The sequence below is a fragment of the Mirounga leonina genome, unplaced genomic scaffold (genome assembly GCF_011800145.1).
Source record: "Mirounga leonina isolate KUSES-001 unplaced genomic scaffold, KU_Mleo_1.0 Mir_129, whole genome shotgun sequence".
NCBI lineage: Eukaryota > Metazoa > Chordata > Mammalia > Carnivora > Phocidae > Mirounga > Mirounga leonina.
Genome location: NW_023270323.1, coordinates 49480143 through 49505381, shown reverse-complemented (window position 1 = coordinate 49505381; position 25239 = coordinate 49480143). Strand labels below are relative to the sequence as shown.

General features: G+C 42.4%; 1 protein-coding gene across 3 annotated transcripts in view; it reads left to right on the top strand.

The window, feature by feature from the left end:
• The window catches only part of FAM114A1 (family with sequence similarity 114 member A1), a 68457-nt gene that overhangs the window by 21437 nt on the left and 21781 nt on the right, over positions 1–25239 (top strand). Inside the window, exons 4-7 of one of the 3 annotated variants that reach the window (XM_035005131.1) lie at positions 11786–11899; positions 12021–12121; positions 14866–15000; positions 20837–20989. In XM_035005131.1, coding sequence (XP_034861022.1) covers positions 11786–11899; positions 12021–12121; positions 14866–15000; positions 20837–20989 — 503 coding nt within the window. Of the gene's footprint in view, positions 1–11785; positions 11900–12017; positions 12122–14865; positions 15001–20836; positions 20990–25239 lie in introns of those variants that run through there. The other 2 variants (XM_035005130.1, XM_035005132.1) reach the window with 2 other exon arrangements.

Below are 25239 nucleotides of genomic sequence, written 5' to 3'. Positions count from 1 at the left end.
ATAAATAAATAAATAAATAAATAAATAAATAAATAAATAAATAAATATGCAGGGACAGAGGATATAGAATATATATCCCAAGGCTGGTAGAGTTACTGTAATTGAGCATTGACCTTGACTCTGAGTGTCTTGGCTGCCAGTAGATTATCAATTTTTCATGGAATGATCAACCAAAACTTAGTTTATCTAGATAAATTTCTTTTCCTGGTGTTACATTTTTTAAGACATTTCTTGTATTGGCTCTGTATATACAAAGAGAAAATATAGTGGGCAATGTCTTCATCGGAACAGGTGTGTGAAAATATTCTTCATGTGACCATTTCTCATGGGCATTCTTTGTGAAAACTGAAGGTGTAACATCAACATGTCTAAGCTGATTTAGCAAAGGCATTTCATCTTGAAGGTGGAGAGCGAGGAGAAGGATAGGGGAAGCCGCAGGTAACATAGCTTTCAGATCATCTAAGTCAGGTGTACTCGAGGTGTAGTCCATGGCTGTTACTCCTAAAAGCAGGAGGGATAGGAAGGCTGAAGAGCCTTTGTCCCACTCCAATGGGCCATGGTCACAGTCTAAGCGCCAGATATCTAATTGGATAGACTACCTGCAAGAATGGGTAGACTACATTCCTCTATTTCGTGTCTGGAATGTCAGGGAGCTCTGGCAAGAAGGAGATGGTGGTCAAATAATGTTGGTCTTTGGGGAGACCCTGGAGAGCAGATTTTTTCTGTTGCTAATTGAAGGGGCCAGGGTGCTGTGGATACTACCTATGCAGATGGAAAAATCAGCCAAGTTACAGGAGAGGGGCCCGTTTTGTGTTCTGAACAGGACAGAGTCTCTTCAATAGTGAAGATAGGTGCCTGGAGGCATCCTGCTTCCTAAGGAAAACATTTGAGCTCTTAGTGGGTCTCACATGGATCTTGCCACCCACAGCATGTAGGAGTGACATGCTTTCTGACCCCAAAACTGTGGAGTCCAAAAGTTTTTGACATTTGATATCTCATAGAACAGTAAATAATATGGTTACCAAATTTTACAGCTCTCCTCGTGGTTTATGTCATAAAACATGAAGTATTTTGGGTGCTTCCAGGAGTAATAATGGTGTCCAGAAATGTCCTGGCCTATAATGAATTTGGTGCCTCGAAAAGTTCTATTATAGACAAAGGATTTACTTTCTCATTAAAAAATTACATATAAGCTCCTTCCCCAGTAAACATTGAAATCACCTGCCCCATGGGTCGCAGGTCAGAAGATTTGGGTACACTTACAGGTGCCCCTACCTGGACCTGGTCTGCCAAAAGCTCGTGTGTTTGCTATTGTTTCTCATCAGTCAGCGGCTACACCTAACCATTTGACTTCAAGCTTCGTTGGATCCTTACAAAGTTTTCCGTCTACCAACCGACAGCTTGCCTGTTAAATTTACCATCCATTATCTTCTCAGGTGTCCTGTTGTAATCCGACCTTTGCACAAAGAGAGCCCGGTGCGGCCGTGGTCAGTGGACTGAGTTCCACAGCCTCTGGGTTTTGTTACCTGGTTCACGTGTAACCAGTAGATGATGCTAGATTTACTGCTTAAAAAGCAGGATGTGATTCCTGTGGTGGGTCCCACCTCATCATGGGGGGCACTCATCTTTTAATTTGATCTGAAGTCAGTGTGTTGATCTTATAGGCTGTCTTTGCATTTGCTGTTACTCTTGAAGTTTCCCTGTGTCTAAGGCACCATGAAGATGAGAAATGCTGGATCTTGTTAATGTTGCAACTACTTAAAATGTCTGGTGGTTCTTCCCTAGCTTTGTGCAGTAATTGATCCGGAATAGCCTAGAGAGGTAACTGTCGTGGACCAACAGGATCACTGTGCCAGTCACTGGTGCCATATTCCCTTCCATGGTTGGTGCAGATAGACTGTTTCTACGATTGTATGACATTTGCACATCGCCCCATAAAATATCAGAATGAAGTTCAGTACAACCTCTGGTATTCGTTGCTATTGCTGTATAACAAATTACCACAAAGTTAGAGGCTTACAATGATAGACATTGACTGCCTCCGTTTCCGTGGGTCAGGAGTTCAGGTAGGGAATAGCTGGGTTCCCTGCCGAGTGACTTACCAGGCTGAGATCAGGGTGTCAGCCAGCTGTGTTCTTGTGTGATATCCAGGGTCTTCCGGAACCATCTTCCGAGGTTATTCAAGTTGTTGGCAAAATCCAATTCCTTGAGGTTGTAGGATTGGCACCCCCATTGTCTTGCTGGTTATTGGCCAGGGGTCACTCACAGCTCCTACAGGCTGCCTGTTTCAGAGGATAATCTCACCCATGCTTCAGATCTCTCCCTGCAGGAAGGGCCTCATCCCTTTTAAAGGTTCACCTGAGAAATCAGGCCCCCCCAGGATGATCTCCTTTGACAGACTCAAATTCAACAGACTAAGGACCTTAATTATAACTGAAAAATCCCTTCACCTTTGCCATATAATGTCCCCTAATCATGGGAGTGAAATTCCATCATTTTCACAATCCTGCCCACGCTCCAAGGGGAGGGGATTACCCTGGGTGTATACACTAGGGGGCACTCTCTCAAAACTACCTACCACACTTCCCTCTTCTGTTTGAAGTCCTCCTCAGTTATCCCACAAAGTCCAGAAACTTACTTTTTTTATGCCTCTAGCTACATGCTGGGATTTTTAGAAGTATTTAAATCTTGACATTTTTCTCTTATTTGCATCCACAATGTCCAAAGGGCACATGAGAGAGCTCAAAGTAATTTTGAAATGTTGATGCCTATTCTGAGAATCCTATTAGACAAATTGGAGCTATCTTTAGAAAAGAAAAGTAGAGTGGAAACTTTTTCCTCACCATTGGTTATCACCCAATGAATGCAAAAGCAATAACCCCGATTACCCTCCGTAAGTTGCTCCTGAGGCATTATTTTGGAGATTTCTGGTCAAGACATGTGTGTCTTACAATAGTAGCTAAAATAATAGCAATACATACTTTAAAACTGGGTAAGGATCTCTCTGCGGACATGAGAAAGAACTAAAGCTTATAGCGTAAGGGGGGGGCTGAAGTTACAGGTTCCAAGGCTGAAAACCTTGGTGGTGGTTGGGAGTTGGCTCCCCAAAAGATAATAGGGATTGCAAGCATCCCACAAATGGAGAGGTGCCACAGCCAAGCTCACAGCCTGAAACAGAGGGTTGGAATAGGGTTTACAAAGTTATGGGTGCCATCCTGGGTTGTCGTCCATATCGACCTGCTACCCAGGGATGGAGAGAAGCAAGCCAGGCACGGCTTCTGTCACGTACAGCCCGAACATCCGCCCAAGACTTTGCAGCACTAATAGGTTATTATCACAGGGCAAAGAAACATATTGGAAAACAGAGCACTCACAGCAGTAGATGAGCTCTTGAAGGTTTATAAATTGCCTGTGGAAAACAAAGAAAGAAAATAACCACATATTCCATCGCAATCGATTCTGGCTCAGAAACCTCATGTTACCCCCAGGGTAATTCTGGTTGCAGACAGGAGTGCAAAACACCTAGTCGGTAACACAACACAGAGCTGTCAACCAGAAAGAGAAACCAATACTTCTTTTTTTTTATTATTATTATGTTAGTCACCATACATTACATCATTAGTTTTTGATGTAGTGTTCCATGATTCATTGTTGGCGTATAACACCCAGTGCTCCATGCAGAACGTGCCCTCTTTAATACCCATCACCAGGCTAACCTATCCCCCCACCTGAAACCTTCTTACACTTGTTGAAAAACTACAATCATAGTAGTTCGAGCTGTGTGGAGTAAGCAGGAGAGCACGTGGAGAATTGAAACATTTGGAAGGTGGTTCTCTCTTGGAAAGAGCACTGGACCAGGAGTCATAAAGACCTGAGCCCTGTCCTCACCGTTACTAATGTGTGATCACAGAGGATGGTGACTAACTAGCAACACCATGCACCTAACCTCTTTCAGACTCGGATTCCTTATTTGGAAAAGTGTGGGTGGGGGAAGTTGAGAAATTCTAAGATTCCTTCCAATTTCCGTAACATGATGATTCCATAGTCTGTGGTTATATATAGAAGGAAAAAGATACTTATAAACCCCTGTGCTAAACGGGAAAATACAAAAAACTGATTGACTTTTTGCTGCTCTGTATTTTTATATTTTGTCTTTTTGCCTCACTACTTTGACCCCAAGGTTAAGGGAAAATGAGAAAAAGTAACCTCCCCACTGCTTATATGAAATCAAAGTTCTCAGCCAACAACTATTTTTGGAGACCCTGTAGCTCTTGCATTAGCTTCATCCACAGCTACGCTGTCACATTCTAAGAAAACTTGATCACCTGCCGCCCCTGCCTTTGGGCAAGTTCAGAAAATGAAATTAAAATGGTTATTATTTAAGATCCAGGCAGAAACCAGAATGGGAAAGGAAAGTATAAAAAAATTATTACTTTGATGATCATGTCAAAGTGATGCTGTAAGAACCAGATGTGGTTTCCCACCAGCATCTTAGAGACTGACTTATTCCTAGACTATATTGCTAAGCTAAATGATAGATAAACTGACAATCAAAATGAAAGTCGACAATGCTGAAACATATACAAATATACCAACATAAAGATCCTATAGTAGAATAGAGCAATTTATTTCTAGATATTACAAAAGCCCTAAATGTTTACTTTTTTTTAAATTGTAGTTTTGACAGTTTTATAAGTGTAAACACCCTATACAGGACTACCTGTATAGGGAAAAGGTGTATCTGATGTGTATATTTACCTTTTCAAAATTACCATTGTTCCCCTGTCCCACCCTCTTCCAAGTCACACAGTTTTTTCCCTTCTGCACATTTTAACGAAACCCTTCTACCAGCACTGTCAGAAATAATGATAGCATTTATTCCAGAGACTGGCAAACTTGTCAAAATCATACTACAATGAGAACTATTATATGGGTAAATCACTATTGATATCACATGGATTCATTTTTGAAGGTGACATCGCTGATAATGTGAAAATTCTCAAGGATCAGGGCGCCTGGGTGGCTCAGTCATTAAGCGTCTGCCTTCGGCTCAGGTCATGATCCCAGGGCCCTGGGATTGAGCCCCGCATCAGGCTCCCTGCTCGGCAGGAAGCCTGCTTCTCCCTCTCCCACTCCCCCTGCTTGTGTTCCCTCTCTCACTGTGTCTCTCTCTGTCAAATAAATAAAATATGTAAAAAAAAAAAAATTCTCAAGGGTCATCAATACAAAAGATTATAGGTTATAGGTTGGTGCATGGAGTTTGTTCACCATCAGTTACAATCTATGAATAAGACCCAGGAGTTCATGAGTCTGTTTGATGGCCAGGCATATGCTATCAGTTCAGAGACACTTCTTGTCAGTTTTGAACCTAAAAAGAAGTGAGTAACTGATTACAGAGTGGACACGAACCATCATTATGGAGAGGGAAGACTTTTCCAGAAGGAAGATTGAATGGCTCCTCTTTTTGCTTTAGTTGAGTGAAGCAACATCATCTGTGTGTTTTTCTAAACAACTACTCCTCACAACTTTTTATACTATCTTCAATTCCTTGATAGAAGTCTGAGATGCAGCAAATATTTCTAAACTATGTATTCCTCAAACCTCCCCCTCCCAGAGTGGAAAGTGATGCAACTTTCAGAAGACCAGTTAGCACTATCAAATTTGAAAAATGCACATACCTTCTAGCCCAGCACTTCTGTTGATCCTTTGCAAAAAGTCATTAATATATATGAAGATGTTCAATGTAGAATTCATCCAGCAAATACTTATTGTGCCAGGCACTATTCTAGGCACTTGAGATAAGGCAGCGAGCAAATGACACAAAGACCCTCTCACCCTAGTAGGGCTTATGTACGAGTGAATGGAAGGAGACAGATGATAAACAATACATAGAGTGAATAGGAAAATGATAAAGAGGGCTAGAAAGTGGTAAGTCCCCCAAAATCATAAAGTGGAGGTACGTAATGTAATGAGCACTGGGTATTATATAAGACTGATGAATCACTGACCTCTACCTTTTGAAACCAGTAATATATTATATGTTAATTAATATATGTTAATTAGATTTTGGGAGGTAGTCCCCCCAAATCGTAAGGTTTTAAAATGGTGAGGGCTAGTCCTCAGGGAGGTGATATTTGAGCAAAGACCTGAAGGAGGGTGAGGGACTTCACCCAGCATCTGTGAAAACCTTGAAACACCCCAAGTATCCATCCACAGAGAAGGTTAAGATGTGATCTAGCCATTTGGAAGAATAATCTATGCAACCGTTAAAAAGAATGAAGCGGATCAGTGTTCTAGATCGGATGCCCAGGAGAGACCCAAGCAGAGATTAGGGCGTGGGAGTCTCTCTGTGAAGTGCTCTCAGGAGGAAGCCTTGCAGGAGAGTCAAAGATTGGGAAGCAGAACTGGGCCTTGGGAGAAGCTGAACTATAATGCAGTTGTGTCTGAGGCTCCGCCTGCCCCCTAGGGAGCTGGGGGTGGGGGGCGTGGTGGTCAGGATGACTCTTTTGAGTCATTAATGCGAAGAGCAGCATACATAGATAGCCCCCACCACCACCTGTACGTGCTGAGACCTCCACTGTATATTTTGAAGTGGAAGAGGCCAGGTCCAGAACACTTACACGTATATGCTTTTTAAATTTTTTTATGAAAAGAATCACAAACAAATAAGAGCTATTATCTTTAGAAGGAAATGGGGGGTTGGGGGGGATGGGGAGGAAGGCAGAGTCAGAGTCTTTTAAGAGTGCCAAGCACTTTTCCTTTTGAAGGACCTCTTCATCACAGCAGATATAATGAAACGTAGCCGTGTGCCTCATTAAATATGTAATTTACGTATAACTGTGTAAGAGTTGAATTCATTTGAACTACAGTGGGCCAGTTGACCTAATATCACATTTTGAGTACATTTAAGTAAATATTGACTCATTTCTTTTTTTAACACTATTTTTTTTATTTCTTTTTATTTTATTTTATTATGTTATGTTAATCACCATACATTACATCATTAGTTTTTGATGTAGTGTTCCAGGATTCATTGTTTGCATATAATTTTCCTTTTTGTCTTTTAGAAACAATATGTTTTTCCAGGTCTTAAGTATTTCCACAGGGAACACCTGGGTCTCAGTAGGTTGCGTGTTTGACTCTTGATCTCAGCTCAGGTCATGATCTCAGGGTCATGGGTTGGAGCCCCACGTCAGTCTCTATGCTCAGCCTGCAGTCTGTTTGGGATTCTCTCTCCCTCTCCCTTTGCCCCTTCCCCACTCACACATACTCTCTCTCTCTCTCTGTCTCTCTCTCTCTAAATAAATGGATAAAATCTTTAAAAAAATAAAATAAAATAAAAATCAACCAGCTATATCAGGAAAGTGAGATTATAAGATTTTTTTAGTTTCTTTTTTATATATCCATTTTTTAAAGAAAATGAAATGAAAGAAACATTATATTAAAAATTAAAGTATTTGCAATGACATGGATGGAATTAGAGGGTATTATGCTAAGCAAAATCAGTCAATCAGAGAAAGACAATTATATGATCTCACTCATATGTGAATTTAAGAAACAAAACAGAAGATCATAGGGAAGACGAAATCAGAGAGGGAAACAAACCATAAGAGACTCTTGATCATAGAAAACAAACAGGTTTTCTGGAGGGGAGTGGGGTGGGGAGATGGGGTAACTGGATGATGGACATTGAGGAGGGCATGTAATGTAATGAGCACTGGGTATTATATAAGACTAATGAATCACTGACCTCTACCTTTTGAAACCAGTAATATATTATATGTTAACTAACTGAATTTAAATTAAAAAAATAAAATTAAAATAAAAAAATATTTAAAAAATTAAAGTGGAGAGGGAGCCCTCTGGATGAGCTAGCTGATGCCCTACTTATAGATGCTTTACTGTAGGGGACCAGTAGAAAGTACTCCTAGCGCTAGCCAGTCATCCAGGGTGATGCAGAGAACTGCTGTTGCTTCCCTAAGTTACCACTTGGACAGAGAGACCCTCCCACCACCAACAAATTATTTTTTAATTTGTTTTGATCTTGGGTTTTGATCTTGGTGGACTCACAAAATAATGGCTTGGTGATATCGCAGTGCTTTTTGGAGAAAAAAAAATGAAACTGGATGTATAAGATAACACCACACCATGTCTTAGGATCTGTGCCTGCACAGCATGGGGGTGATCCTAAAAACATCACATTATGCCGACCCAAGACCTGGCTAAAAGGGGCAGGATTAGAGGAAGTTTCCATTCCGGAGGTGACCTTCACCTTGCTCTCTAGTCAAGGTAAGGTAAGTCAAGTAATTTTAGCCTAAGCCAGTGTTTTTTTTTTTTTTTTTTTTTTTAAGATTTTATTTATTTATTTGAGAGAGAGAGAATGAGAGAGAACACATGAGAGGGGATAGGGTCGGAGGGCAAAGCAGACTCCCCGCCGAGCAGGGAGCCCAATGAGGGACTCGATCCAGGGACTCCAGGATCATGACCTGAGCCGAAGGCAGTCGCTTAACCAACTGAGCCACCCAGGCGCCCCTAAGCTAGTGTTTTAAAAATAAGAAAGCTCCTGATCAAGGATCTGATTTCTAAGCAGTTATAGAAATGGGACTAAAATGACATTTTATCAACTGTAAATGGCATATAAAACTTTCTAAATATGACATAACGACTAAGTGTGTAAATTCTAGAGTTAGGATTGGCTTCAAATCCTGCCTCTGCCCCTTACTGGCTTTGCGACCTTCGGCAGACGATTACATGTCACCAGATCTCCATTTTCTCCACTGTGAAATGGGAATAATAATATCCCTTACCTCATAATGAGAAGACTAAATGAGATAATTTACTAGACTAAAAATATTTAGTCCAATGCCTGGGACATAGTAACTGTTCAATAAATGTTGGCCAGGACCAAGGGTTTCACGTATTTCTCCTGGCCTTGTAGGACCCTGGGAGATAGATGTTATAATCCTCCTTTCAGGGAAGACACAACAGTAGAGACTCAGAGAGGTGAAGTAACTCGCTAAGATCACACAGCTAACAAATGACGGAACCCAAATTCCTCCACAAGCCTCCTGACTCCTAAGTTAAGGATAACTTAGATAACTAGAGTTTAGGTGAGAAATTAAACACCAGCCAGTCATTTAACATTTGCTTTAAAATGATACAGTTTCACAGCATTTGTACAACGTTCTTATCTTCTTTGCAATATTCACCTATTTCTGTGCAATAAGTCAAGGCATAAAGGATAGCCTACTTTTAGAGCCGTGGAATTTGGAGGAGTTTCATTACTTTGAGGATACTTAGGGTTCATGATGATGTATAAAGAATCCATGAATTATACACTAGAGTATTATTCGTATTTGTTAGGTTTTTTTTCCCCCCGTTACTGGTAAAACCTAATCAATATCTCTGAGAATGAGTCACTCACAGTCAAAAGGCAACAACTCCATATTATTACTTACTTATTCTGGGCACTAGATGTCACACTAAGTAAAGTTTTAGAAGTTATTCTTCAAAGTAGGGTGTGGCATCGTCTAAACCTTATCTGTGAAGAACCATAGCTTTCTATTTCTGGTAGAATGCAGTAAAGATGTACTTTAACAAAAGAATTCAGGAAAGAGAATTGTTCATCAGAAAATAAGTTGGAGCAAACTTAAATGTGTGCAATTTTTTGTATAGCAGTTATACCTCAGTAAAGCTGTGTGAGAGAGAGAGAGAGAGAGAAAGAGAGAGAGAGAAAGAGAGAGAGAGGCTGGAGTATCAGCATAGTATCATATGTACTAAACAGGCACATCCCATTTATATGAACACAAACATGGTATTTCCTTCCAGAAACAGTAACTTTTCTAGAGACAGTTAATGCAGACATACCCCTAATCATTTGTGTTCTGAGATGGCGAGAAGCTGTTTTTCCCTAGGAAAAGAATCAGACGTGGTCCTCACATGAAAGGGGCAAAGAAGGTGAAGGAGATAATGACAATGAGCTTCACTGAACCCTGCGTGAAGGATGTGGAATCATCTTTCTTGTACCGCTTTCACAAAGAAAGTGTAGCAGATGCCTCCCAGCCTTCTTCAACTCATTTATTACTTTACTTTAAGCCCTCAGAAATCTCAATGAGAATCATGATTGTGATTTGGATGTACGTTATTTCCTTTTGGAAAATGTATGTTTTTAAAATATGGCAAGGAATATGGACTCGGTGTGTAAATAAGTTCAATGATATCCTTTAACTTCAATGTGCTACTGAAATTCCAGTAAGTTTCCCTTGAAATGCTTGGAATTTACCGGAAGCTAGAGAGAATGAATTTCAGCCTTAGTTTTAGCAGTTACAGGGCATGTTTTTTTCCCAAGTAACTCGATAATAAGTTTGAACTATATCTGATGAGCTGCACATGAATATAGACATATTTCTGTATGAAATTAATGTGGTAAGCATTGTAAATAATATTTCTTAAGTTTCCCTGTTTTCTCGATAGTGTATAATGACAGGTGATTTCCAGTGGATTTAATTAGTCCTCTGTTTGGTAAATATCAGTGCCCTGATTATGTTAAGATCACTCTGGGTGGCTCAGTCGTTAAGTGTCTGCCTTCGGCTCAGGTCATGATCCCAGGGTCCTGGGATGGAGCCCTGTATCGGGCTCTCTGCTCTGCGGGAAGCCTGTTTCTCTCCTACTCCCCCTGTTTGTGTTCCCTCTCTCGCTGTGTCTCTCTCTGTCAAATAAATAAATACAATCTTTTTTTTTTAAAAAAAAGTTCACTCTGATAAGTAGAGTTACAACTGATAAAATACTCTTATTTGGGTTTGGGATTCATCCATGTCTTTCTCTTATTCAGGAGATGAATAATTGGTCATTGTGACAGCGCTTTCTAAGAGTAGGTGCTTCTCTTTGGTTCTCAAATCCTGCCATGATTTGGGACTTTTCCCCCACATATTAATATTGCTGCTGCCCTGGGTTTTAATAACCTGACGTTGCCTGGCTTCCTAGTGAAATCTTCGCCTTCCTCCCTGCAGACTGAGGGGGAGGTGCGTGCTGAGACAGGGGCACACCGGGCTATTGCTCCTTCAAGGACCCAAACAGCCACTTAGGACTCTCGGTAGACTATTAATTTTTGTGTTCAGTTTGGGAACTTGAGAAGAAAAGCTACAGCTCATCGTGGGGGCCTCTGAGGAGGAAAAAAAATTGCTCCATAAAATGTAGACAAGACTCTTTCTCTGCCAGGCGGGGGGGTTGTTTGTGTGTGTGGCAGGGGTGCTGGGATGAGGAGGTCAGCTCTGTGTTTACCAAATAGTTCTCGAATATACTCTGTGCTGGGCTGCAGAGAATGTGGATGTGCGGGCCCCGCTTGCCTGGGGTAAAGCCAGTGTCCTTCATCCTGACTGTTACTGCTTAGGACAACTGTCAGAGCCGTTGGGTGCCCCTCCTGTTTTCTCACCGATTGGACTTCTAATTTTGACCTATCAGCCCCAGACCTTGCACTCTCTGCCCCGAAAGAAGGATGAACCCTTTGAGAGAACATGATGAGCCTCACTTGATTTCAGTTCAACAAATATGAATTGAGGGTCTGTGACGGGCTAGGCCTGTAAGGAATCCAAAAATGAATAATGCATGCCTGTTTTGAGGAGTTTAGAAAAGAGTAAAGAGGATACGTCCATGCTGCTAACCACCGCAGTCTCTTACAACCAGGGTGGACACCTACAGTTCACGACAGCCCTGGAACATGAGCTATTGAATTGGCAGACCAGGGGTTTCTATGGTTTTCCTGAACCATACTTTTATTTCCTGACAGGCCATGGATTGACAGCAGTCAAGGAAAAAGCAGGGGCCACCCTGCGGATTCATAGTGTAAATTCCAGCTCTCCCGAAGGGGCCCAACCTGATGCTGAAAATGGAGTGCCTCAGAGTGAGTGATGCATTTATTGGGGGCGCTTTTTGGACTTGGGCCGTATGTGCACAAATGGAAGCTTTCTAAGCTCAGAGCAGCAGAATGAACTCTAAGAGGATGTTTTTCTCCCTACTAGCAGATGTGGCCACAGATCAGAGCCCTGCAGAAAGCCCACCCACTTCTCCTGCATCCGGGTCTCGGGGCATGCTGTCAACCATCACCAACGTCGTTCAAAACACAGTGAGTCCTTAGCTGCTGCTCTGTTTCCCCTGTGTCTTCCAGCACCTCCTTTTGATATTTGTATTTACCAGTGACCCAGATACATTAGAGAAAAGATGGCCTCGCTCATAACTTTGGATTATGGTTTTATTATGCTTTTTCTCCTCCAGAGTAGGCGTAATCTTGGCACCAAAATAATAAGGGCAAAAGATATATATTTTATGTTTAAAAGAAAAGAGCTGCTTAGAAGGAATATTTTCAGTCTGATGTAACAGTGTCCTTTCCAACAGCTGCAAGGACAGCCTCTGGCTGGGGGAGGAGAGAGGGCTCTTTCTTAGAGCTGAGACAGCTGTTTTTCCTAGATGGTCTGTGTTTCTTAACCTTCAATTTGAAAATGATAAAACCATTCAGATTAAAAAAAAATGCTGGTAGGGAATTGGGAACAACATCCCGAGATGTTTCTGAAGTGTTTCCAGGTAACTAAGACCGACATTCTTCCCCCATCCCTACCTCCCAATTCCTACTCTCCTAAAATAACCCTGTTTATTCCCCCGCCCCAGACCCCTTTCTGCCTCCTAAAGAAGTGTGTTATTGGCAACAACACACTGATGAATAATGAAAAAAGGGGGAGACCCCCCCAACCGAGATGACACACCTAGCTGGTCTTCAGTGACAAGAAGAAAAGGTTTATTTTCTGCCGTGTAAAACCAACCAGCTAGTTTTTCTAGAAATATAGTTGCTATCCAACTTATTCATTCATTCATTTAAAAAAAAAAAAAGGTGATCAGCCCTCACTGTGGGGCAGGAGCTATGCTAGATGCTGGGCATATACTGACAAACAAGAGGGCAGAACATTCTGGAAGATAGAGACAACTCGACAGGCAAGTACAAAGCAATGTGGGAAGAAGAGAAGGTGAGGGTATCTTACCCAGACTCTGGAGTCCGGGCATGCCAGAATTAGAAAATGCCAGCTCTTCTCCTGGTGACTTGAGGCCCTGTAGACTAAGTAGGGTGAATGGGAAGCAGCAAATGTGTTTGAGCAGTCAGAGAGCATCGCAAGTCCAGTATGTCTACAGTGAGGGGTGGGTAGGATCAGGGATGGGGAGGAGCTCCTTCGGTAGCCGTGGTTATGAGACTTGAGTTCCGGGCGCCTAGGTGGCTCAGATGGTTAAGCATCTGCCTTCGGCTCAGGTCATGATCTCAGGGTCCTGGGATTGAGTCCCGCATTGGGCTCCCTGCTCCTTGGGAGCCTGCTTCTCCCTCTGCCTTTCTCTCTCGCTCTGTCTCTCATGAATAAAAAAAAAAAAAAAATGAGACTCGAGTTCCTCGTCTCCCTGAGACAATGCAGGGCACTCTGAGTTTGTCTTCAGCACCCCCATTTCCGATCTGTGTTCACTTCTACCTTCTGATACTTTCTTTTCCAAAGTTCCAGACCCTCCCACCAGGTCCGCCCTTCATCAAAGTCCCTATTTCCTTCCTTCTCCCATGTGATGTTTACCAAAGTAACCCCTCATAGGGTGTTAAAAGAAAATAAACCATATTACGCAAAAATATACATTGCCGATATCCCCTAGTCCTTCCACAATATGTGTGTGTTAAAATCTGTTTTATAGTGTGACTGTTGATTGGCTCCCAAATCTGAAAACAAAGTCTAAATGTCCAAGATGGAAATGACAACTAAAGTATATTCAGTGAAGTCTAAATTGCTAATGAAGCAATAATTAAGATTAGAAATGTATATAGGCAGGGGCGCCTGGGTGGCTCAGTTGGTTAAGCGACTGCCTTCAGCTCAGGTCCTGGGATCGAGTCCCGCATCGGGCTCCCTGCTCTGCGGGGAGCCTGCTTCTCCCTCTCCCACTCCCCCTGCTTGTGTTCCCTCTCTCGCTGTGTCTCTCTCTGTCAAATAAATAAATAAAATCTTTAAAAAAAAATTAAAAAAATAAAAAAATAAATGTATATAGGCAATAACATAATACTAAAATATAATGTATATAAATTGATGTAAGGTGGAAAAAACACAGATGTATGCATAGTGTAAGAGCAGTTGTGAAGTGGGAGTGTTTGTATAGAAGTTGCAAAGAAATGTAAGCCGTTCTAGTTATATGAACAGTTTATGTGAGTAAAGCTTGGTTGTTTTAATCTTTCTTTTTTAAGGAAAACAATGGCTGACAAGAGGATTTGCAGAAGGGTAACTGTATGATCGAACAGTTTCTAAAGCCAGTGGTCTATGGAAATCAACCTGTCTTATTTCATGAATATACTAATTATAGGCGGTTATTAGTAGTTTCTGAAAGTATGCAAGAGCCATCTGACACAGCCTGGGGGTCCTATACTCCAAGGCTCTAGATTAAAGAATTCACTAAATTGGCAAGAGTATTTGACATCTTAATAGACTGCTCCACATAATTCTGTTACTTGGGTTAACATTCTTTCAAACAAAAACAGTAGTGGGATCACCTATTAATTTTATGTCTTAGATACATATCTATTCCTACACACAGAACCAGCAAAATTTATCCCAATATGCTTTGGTTTTTCCTAAGCACCCTTTTAAAATAATATCATCTGTCCTACAAATTATATGACATATGCCCTTCCAAGGAAAAGAAAATAGGATGAAGTGGATATTAAGAAGACAGCTAATGAGAAAAAATTGTGACTTTACATTGATTTTAATATCTGAAAATGGTGCCATCTAGGAGTTGCTGACTGCTGTGGAAAAGCAAAAGGCAAAAACTAATCTCATGCAATTATTTCACTGGCAGGGTAAAAGTGTCTTAACGGGTGGTCTTGATGCTCTGGAATTCATCGGTAAGAAAACCATGAATGTCCTTGCGGAGAGTGACCCAGGCTTTAAGCGGACCAAGACACTCATGGAGAGAACCGTTTCCTTATCACAGGTGGGATTATACACGTTTGCAATGTTTTCTTTCAGTCTGTAAAGTAAATGCATTTTTATGTATCTTTTTTAATAGGTATTTTCAAGCACATGACTTAAATTCAAATGACATAAGATTAGTAGAGAATGAAAATTGAGTTTCTGATACACCTCTTTCCCCAGCCACTTGGTTTCTCATGGGAGACAAACACTGTTAACAGCTTCTTATGGATACTCTCAGAATTATCATATAGCTATACATACATACATGAGATGGAGATACAGATATACAGATACGTAGATACATAGATACTTTCTCAGACCAATGGTGGTATACTAACCACACTCTTTTGTACCTTGCTTTATTCACTTAATAATTTCTTGAAGATGATTACATTTTTGCCATTTGTCTTAGTCCACTCAAGCTGCTATAACCGAATACTATAGACTGGGTGTCTTACAAACAACAAACACTGATTTCTCATAGCACTGGAGGCTGGGAAGCCCAAAATCAAGGTGCTGGCAGATTCGGTATCTGGTGGTGGCCTATTCCTGGTTCACAGACAGCTGTCTTGCTGTGTCCTCACATAGTGGAAGAGGGAAGGAGCTCTGTGGGCTCTCTTTTATAAGGACACTAATCGCATTCAGGAGGGCTCCACCCTCGACCTAATCCCCTCCCAAAGGCCCCACCTGCAAATACCATCACACCGGGGACTAGGTCTCAACATGTGAATTTTGGGGGTATACAAGCGTTCAGTTTATAACACTATTGTATGTATTCCAGCTCTACCACGTTCTAGCCATATGACCTTGAACAGGTTACGTAACCCCTCCGTGCCCTGGTTTACTCATCTGTACTGGGTATAACATCAGTACCTATGGATAGCTTTGATGTAAGGATTAAATGAGTGAGCATAGTACCCGGCTCTTAGCAAACACTCAGGAATGCCAGTTATTGTTGTTATTATTGTGTGTCCATATAATAGGTGGAAATGGTATTTCATTTGCATTTTAATTTACATTGCTCTTACTATGGGCAAGAATGGGCTTCTCTTCTCACACTTCCAGTTTTAAAGTTTCCCAACCCTCCTTGAGAAATATGATACGAAGAATTGAATCTGTGGGCCACCTGGTAGAGCTCAGTTGGTAGGACATGTGACTCTTGATCTTGGGGTCATGAGTTCAAGCCCTCCATTAGGGCTTTTAATTTTAAAAAAAAAAGAATTTAATCTGTGTTTTGCTTACTTATAGTAGTCAGGTAAATTAAAAATACTATTTATCTTATTTTCCAAGTATAGAACACTAATACTGAACTTGCTCTTTTAGATGGCACGTGCCCAATTCATGCGCCGCAGTGCAAGGTGGCCCCTTGTCCCCTTCTTCCCTCACGGTCAGATACACCATGTCTGTCTTTGCTCTCCTGAAATCAGGAGCGGCAGATATAGCCCCGGGTTTTGCAAATTTCGCAGGCAGGACGAACATAGCTTCTCACAGCTCAGTACTAGGAAGCCACCGAGGAACTATTACTGACACCATGTGAGTGGCAGTTCCTGAAAAGCTTTTGTTTTAAACTATTTCCCCTTGTCTCTTCCAGAGTAACCCTCATATAACCACTCTGCTATTATAGCTCAGGTCAGGACTTGGCAGGATCACCTAAACCACCACCCTACTGATCTTTAAAAAGAAAACAGAGAGACGCCTGGGTGGTTCAGTCAGTGAAGCATCTGCTATCAGCTCAGGTCATGATCTCAGGGTCCTGGGATCGAGCCCCCGTGTCTGGCTTCTCCCTCTGCCTCTGTTCCCCCCCCCAACTCATGCTCTCTCTCAAATAAATAAAATCTTTTTTTAAAAAGCATTAAAAAAAGAAAATAGATTTATATTAATCAGGTAATTAATACTAGATGTTGCAAAACAAAAGCGACACAGAAAAACCAACACTCAAGGATCAGTGTGGCTAAGAAAAGAAAAAAGTCTATCTTTTGCTTCTATGATGTAAGCATTCCTGTCCAGGGACTCTCCAGGTAGCTCTTTTCTGAGCCCGTATCCCGTGACTCTGCCATCCTAAAATTCGTTACTTCTAGCCTCATAGAGAGGGGAAGGTGAGATGGGGAGGACTAGGTGGGACAACTTAGAACTTTACCCTCATTCCTCTGGCCAAAACTTAATCACACCTATCTCTCACTTATCTACCTAATTCAACTCAGGGGGCTGAGAAATATAGTTTAGCCATGTGTCTAGGAGGAAAAGGATATTTGGTGAGCACGTAGGAATATTTTTGCCATGAGATTTCATATATCTATAAAATTTCTATATACATATATACATATATATTCACATACATACATATATTACATATGTGTACATATAAGCATTCCTATGTATACATATGTAAGTATATATGTAGGTATATAAATTTGATTCTGGTTAAGAAACTGATAATGTGGGGGAAATGTGACCAAGTACAGAAACTGGCTAATTCTACTCTCGTCTGAAATTTACACACCTCTAAAATGGAGAACTGGATCTGGTCAGGTTCCCAGATTACTGTAGGTTTGGGGCCACCTTCACAATTTTTATCAGCCTATTGCTAAAAAGTAAGGAGCAATGCTCATGGAAATATGTCACCTGAGAATCCACACTAGCCATCTGTAATGTTTATTCTAATTACATATCAGAAAAGTGCAATGAGTATGGTACCCAACATTCGGGGGCACACTTGAGCACGGCACCTCTAATTCACATGGATCCCCACAACACTACTGACTCTAACTTCCTGCCACACAGTAACTTTTCATTCATTCATTCATTCATTCATTCATTCATTCCACAGACGCATTTTGAATGTCCGCTATGTGCCAGGCACCCTTCCAAGCACTTGAGATACATCAGTAGCCAAAATGGATAAAAATCCCTGTCCTTAAGGAGTTTTTGTTACAGTGAGGAGAGATAAACAAACCATCAACATTATCTAGTATTTTAAAAGATGATTGAGTGCTGTGGGGGAAAAAAGGAAAAAGAGCAGGAAGAAGGTATGTAGGAGTGAGGGGCAGGTTAGGTATTAAATTGGATTGTTGGGGGGGTGGCCTCATGGAGATGATGACAGTTGAGCAAATAATTTAAGGAGATGGGGGGCTTGACCATGCTGAAATCTGAGTGAGGCACATTCCATGCAGCAAGAGCAGCTTGTGCAAAGGCCCTGGGGCGGGAGTGTCTAGTGTGGACAAAGAACAAGATACTACATGGTAGGAAAGGAGTGAGCCGGGAGGAGAACTGTTATAGATGAGGCTAGATTACTAATGGGGAGCAGGTCATGGCAAATCCTGGAGGGCATTTGTAGGGACTTCAGGTTGTACCGTTAGTGAAATGGGGAAAACGTTACAGCATTTCGAAAAGAGGAGTGACAAGATCTGCCTGTAACAGGAGCACTCTAGTCACTGTGTTGAAAACAGACTGGGTATGGGGAGGGCTGAGGGCAGGGAGACCAGGTCGAGTGTGTACCCGTGCAGGCTGTCCCAGGAACAGAGGCCAAGATGGCCTTGACACGTGAGGATTTTATTAGGGGAAATGCTGAGCGAGAAAGTGGAGGTGGGGGGCAAGACGGCTGAGAGGGCCGTCAGACTAAGATGCACGTCTGACCCTAGGGATCGGGAGAGGGAGAGAAGATGGGGTGAAAGCATCCTAGGTTGCTGTGTCCTCTGAGGAAAGGCGGGCAGAGCCCTGGGACAGTCCTGCAGCTGATCTCCCGGGACAGGTCTCCCCAGGGTCCCTGCTGCACTGGTGATTCATCACGGGAGGCGTGGATTGCTTCTTTAAGCAACTTTTTTTTTTTTTTTTTAAGATTTATTTATTTATTTGAGAGAGCGAGAATGAGAGAGAGAGTACATGAGAGGGGGGAGGGTTAGAGGGAGAAGCAGGTTCCTTGCTGAGCAGGGAGCCCGATGCGGGACTCGATCCAGGGACTCCAGGATCATGACCTGAGCCGAAGGCAGTCGCTTAACCAACTGAGCCACCCAGGCACCCATTCTTTAAGCAACTTTAATTTCTCTCTATCTTCTGAGTGAATCCAGCATCTGGGACCCTTGGTCACTGATGCTGCAATTCTCACTGCCTCCTCCGGGGGCAAGTGCTGTTACCTAAGCAGGAGGACGTGGGGGCTCAGTGTGGAGCCCTGGGGGCAGGGAATGCTGATTCCAGGGATATTCTGAAGATCAACCCAGACTTCCTGTTGGAGGGAACGTGGGGTATGAGATAAGGAGGCAGCAAGAGCGACTCCACGGGTGTTGGCATGAACAGCTCAAAGGATGAAGCTGCCGTCCATTGACATAGGGAAGTCTGTTGGGTTTTTCCTAATCCACACTGAGTAACTGTAGAAGCCCAAAATGTTCCTACACACATTCCCTGAACTTCTCCCGTGTTCTATCTGCATGGCACGGGGTGGTCTCCGGACCCACAGACGCAAGTCTCCAGAGCTACCCTTCTGTCCGGAAGAAGACTCCCACACCACAACCACTCATTGCTGTTCCAAACCATCTCCTTTTCCTTTCCAGGTGGAAAATAGACCGACATCCTCTGGGAAGCCAGTTCTTCTTTAAGCAACTTTAATTTCTCTCTATCTTCTGAGTGAATCCAAATCATTCCAGAGCGACCTTCCCCACGCCCCCTTCATTTCATCCCTTCCCCTCTGTTCCAAAGCACAAAGTTAGAGACAGAAGTGGCTCTCGGGAAAGGAAGCAATTTTGGTGTCGCTTGGTTGTTTTGTTTTACCAGTGCCGAGTCAGGAAGATCAGTGAGAATAGTTGGGTTTTATTGTAAGTGTTAAAAAATCCCCAGTGATCATTTGATGGAGTTGTTTTGAAAATTTTAAAATTCAGAGCTCGTGCATATGTAATCTTACAGACAGACAGAGGGGAGAATTCTGTCGGAAGCCCAGTGAGTTTTTGGCTAATGGCCTCAAGAACCCAGAAGGAGAAGACACCCAGTTTTATTGACACCCCGTAAAAACCACAGTCTGTCCTTCCATGATCTTTCCCTTGTGAACTTGTGGCAGCCACTGTGTTTATGGTGCTCTCCAGAGATACTAAAGAACCCTATAAACATAATGCCCAGGAAACTTAATGAGGAATCACATAAAAGATGCTTAGAATCACAGAAAGCAAGTGGAGAAAATTGGGAGTGACTGAGGTACTCGTGTTCCTTTTGTTCTCTTTATGTAATCAACAAAAAATAACTGGAGAAAAATGATCAACATGGAGAGGAACTCCATTCCCAGTCTTACTTCTCAAGAATTGATAAGCTAATATTCTTATTTATACCAAGTATCTGACAAGGAATGCATTATGAGTTTATATTTTATGAATTTTTTGTCATCGAAGATGGTTAATAACCACACACATAAAATTTTTAAAATAATGTAACTCCGATCAAAGACCAACTTGTGGCTACTCTGAGGTCTGGCTGGGTGCGGAAGTTGCAATGAACCCTATCACAACAGATTACACTTTCCCGGTGTACATCAATTTGCTCACTATAGAAAATTCGGGTGTTTCAGAAAATAAGGAAATTAATCACACACACAGAAAACACTTCAGCGGAAACCACTGTTCGTTCAGCTTCTGTTTTGCTTCTTTCCAATCCTCTTGCAAGCGGTAGAATTTTTGCTTTGTTGTGTATATAGTGAACATGTAAGATTCGACGTGTAATATGTAAAAACTGTCAGTAGAATCAATGAAAGAATCATTTTGTTAGAAATTCCTAAGTGACACAAAGACAAAGCCAGTCCTCATCTCTCCCTACATCATACAAAGGAAATGAGGTTTTCAAGCCTACATCCAGGGCACAAACATTGTGTGTTTCTGCAGATGTTAAGGGAAGCCAAGGAGAAAGAGAAGGAGAGACTGGCCCAGCAGCTGACGGCCGAGAGGACTGCCCACTATGGGATGCTGTTTGATGAATATCAAGGTTTGTCGCACCTGGAAGCTCTGGAAATTCTTTCCAATGAAAGCGAAAGCAAGGTATGTCTGCCCTGGTCGCTTAAAATACCACGGTCACTAATGTGTTTTCTTACACACGAAAGAAACTGGAAAGTCTGCCATTAAAATATCTCATTTTTAGGGCCTCATTAGTATTGGGCTGAGGTCACAAATATTCTACAGCCTGATGACCTCCTCATGTGCCATCTTACTTCCTCTCTGTCCAGTGCTAAGCTATTACCCCGCCCCGGCCCCAAGAGGGCCAGCAAAACAACAGTCCTCACTGCCCCCAGCTCATGGGACAGAAGGCTGCTCAGAAACTTGGCTGTCAGGCTCCTGGCCCTGTGCTTCCCTTTGGTGATGTAGCACCCAGACCAGGGATGCCCTACCAGGCCAGGCTGCCACTTCCACCCTGTGAAAACAAAGCAGCTGAGGTTTCTTCCAGACTGCAGGGTTTAAATACGGTTTTAGGGGCTATATAGTGGTTTATTCACCCATTTGTTAAAATGCCTGGGCCACCAAAGGCAGGATCGTCATACTGGGAGTTAAAGTTCTATTTGAGAATGTTCCTGAACAGAAACCTGGGAATTACCTGACAGCCCCGCACATTCGCATTCCCCCACTGGGATCTCAAGAAGCAAAACAGAAATAGCAGACATCAGCAGGGTTTGGAGATTTTTTTTTTTTTTTTTTAGAGGATCTATGTGGGAGGGAGGGTTATCGAGCCAATATTCATATGGCCCTCCTATAGTCACTCTTCTAAGCAGTTTAAACCTCTTGATTCATTTAATTGTACATACAGCTCTTTCGTGTGAAAGTCAGGCTGACTGTACTTCGGGGTGTATTTCCGGTGGAGCCCACAGGGCAGCACCCTGGGAACCTCCTGGGAGAGGCTCTGGGTCATCTCAGTAACATTGGCTGGAGAGAAGCAGGCCCTCTGATGCGAAGAGGAAGTTGGAAGTGAGCTTTAGAACGGAGAAGTGATTCTTGACTCTCTCTCGGCCACGTCCTCTAAGTTAGGACTCTGAGGGGGTGGAGACATTCCTGATGCCCACCTAGACGGGGAAAAATGGCCTCTGCCGGGTAACAGGCCACCAAGAACCAAACAGGATGGAAATGGCCCTCCCTCCAGGTGATTGAGTTACATGTTACTATCTGTGCTTATTTCCTCTTGTTGTTACCATGAGCCATCAGGGAGAGTCTTCTGGTGAAACTGTGAAAGGGTGATTTTTTTAAAAAGCAAAATCGTGCCTCATATACAGATGCAAAATGAACATGAATTAAAGAATTTATTTAGCCCCCTTATTACATGAAGGAATGTTATAACTGGTTCAAGGGAAAAAGCCAACACACACATTTGTATGGAGTAAAGCAATTTTGAAATGAATGTGCAAATGGGCATAAACCTGTTTTTTCCACAGGAGGGGAGGTTGGCCCTCTGCTAGACAGAATCTACTCACCTGTCTATAGACAAGAATTATTTTGCACTGCTATCAGTGAGCTACAATCTAAAGAGCTGTGAAATTGCTCCCATAGACTCAGAATCAGATAATCTGGTAATGCATGCTCTAGAAAATGCAGTTTTCCACGGCAGCACAAATTGCTCCTACAAAAGCTGGATTTCGAATTAGCCATTACGTGATCAAATACCATTCAGTAGCTGTATGATTTTGGACCCATCTCACTTCAATCTCCAATTTCTATGAAATGGGAATAATAATAATAAAACCTACCTCGTAGGAGTATTAAAAGAATTAAACGAGATAATCCATGTGAAGCCAGTTGCAGCTCGCTTAATACATAATAAGTTCTCAATAAATGTTAGCTGCCTTTTTATACATGTAGGTATATATGCATGTATGTCGACATTTTATTTTTACATGTATTCTTATGTTATATGTATGTGTGTGTTATTATTAAAAACATGACAGGGATGCTTGACCCTTAAGGTTATCATGGTGTAGAGAGAGTCTACTCTGGTGGGTTTCATTGCAGGTCTCAGCTGTGAAAGTCCCAGGTCCCTAGAAAAGAGCCCCAAAGGACCGATGTTGCTAGGAAGGGGATTTGGTCCCTAGAGGAAATGCAAACATTTCCCTCTGTTTGCACACTGCTCCTATGAGCTCTGCTTTCTTCCCCCCCGCCCCCGGCCTAGAGATTTTTTTTTTTTTTTAAGATTTTATTTATTTATTTGACAGAGAGAGACAGCGAGAGAGGGAACACAAGCAGGGGGAGTGGGAGAGCGAGAAGCAGGCTCCCCGCAGAGCAGGGAGCCCAATGCGGGGCTCGATCCCAGGACCCTGGGATCAGGACCTGAGCCGAAGGCAGACGCTTAACCATCTGAGCCACCCAGGCGCCCCCTCCCCCCCCCCCGAGATTTTTATAGTAGTATTCATGGTAAGGAATGCAGAATGTTTTCATGGATTAGTATCGATAGTCACTGGGTGCTGTAATAAACAAGTCCTAAAAACATATGGGTCAAAATCAGTAGGAGTTGTCCTCATGCCTATAATAGTCCAAGATGGGAGTGCCTGGTCATCAGGCAGCTTTCCTGCTTTGGGGATTCAGCGGCCAGACTCTGTCCATCTTGGGGCTCCACTAGACCCATCCTGATGTTCACAGGCCTCTGGCAAGAATACAAATGGAGAGCCCTACTGGAGTTGTCAGATTTAGCAAATAAAAACACAGGATGACAAGTGAAACTTCAACTTTTGATAAACAATGGATACTTTTTTAGTATAAATATGTCTTGTGCAATATTTGGGACATACCCTCATACTAAGAAAATATTATTTATTTAGAATTCAAATTTAACTAGACCTCCTACACATACCAAATACTTAAAAGCTAAAGGACTTTTGGGGCACTTGGGTGGCTCAGTCAGTTACACTTCTGCCTTCAGCTCAGGTCATGATCCCGGGGTCCTGGGATTGAGTCCCCTGTCGGGCTCCCAGCTTGGCGGGAAGCCTGCTTCTCCCTCTCCCCCTCCCCCTGCTTGTGCTCATGTGCTCTCTGTCACATAAATAAAATCTCAAAAAAAAAAAAAGTTAAAGGACTTTTGAAACAAACTGTTAAAGAAAATATATTCCGTCATCCTACCTCAACAAACACACTTTCATAACGACTTTGAAAACCAGGTTCCCATTCAGAATTCTCAAATCCTTCACATGTCCCACCACCCTCCTGCCTGCTCTTGTCCCTTTATTTCTAGCTGTCTCTCCCTTCAAGAAGCTTTCTGTTCACATGTGAGGATGCCCTGGTTCAAGCTGCACCTGCAGCCCTCCAAACATCTAAGAGGTGGATGGTCCCACCACAAGGAGCATAGCCTGGGAAGAGATCCATACAGGCTGTGGAAGGGAAACTTTAGTAACTTTAGTACCTAGAGAGTGGTCTGGAAGAGGGAGTGTGGGCTCTGTGTGGGCACATCCCTTTGGCCCTGTGTACTCCCCTGGGTCTGAGTATTGGCTGTCACCATGCTCTAGGGCCTCCTTGTCTTCTTTATCCTAACAGCATAAGGACAGAGAGTGTAGAGGGTACACTCCCATTTTTAAAAAAATATTTATATTTATTTATTTTTAGGGAGAAAGGGCATGAGCAGGAAGGGCAGAGGGAGAGGAAGTGAGAACCCCAAGCAGGCTCCCCACCCATGGAGCCTGTCATGGGGCTCGATCTCATGACCCTGAGATCATGACCTAAGCCAAAACCAAGAATCGGACGCTCAACCAATGCACCACCCAGGTGCCCCCACTCCCATTTTTTAAGAGCTTTGACCCAGAAATGATACACATCACCTCTGTCGACATTTCGTTGGCTAAAACTTTGACACATTGCACAGAAATATAAGGAATTACTATCATGACTATTCTCTTAGATTGATTCTAGGATGGCAACAGGCATGGCAATGTGGTATACTATAAATCTTAAGAAAAAAACCTGATAATTTCTATTGCTATTATACTCAATAGCTAACAAAAACAGTAAACAAGAATCTTCAAAATGGCACCCCATACTCCCTTTCAGGAAAAAGATTGACAAGGCAGACTGTCTACCCTTGTGTTTCCAACAACACTTAGCACAGTGCCAAGCATATAGTCAGCATTCTATGAATATTTATTGAGGAGTGCATGATTATTTATTACTGGATTGAAGTAAAGATTCATTGCTCATCACCTTGGCATAATGGAAAGAACTAGGAGGAAGCAAAAGAGATACTGTGGTAGAAAGACGCTGACAATAGAGTCCTTTGCTAAAAAGAACCCTTCCCAAAGGATACCCAAAGCATAAAACCCCAGTGC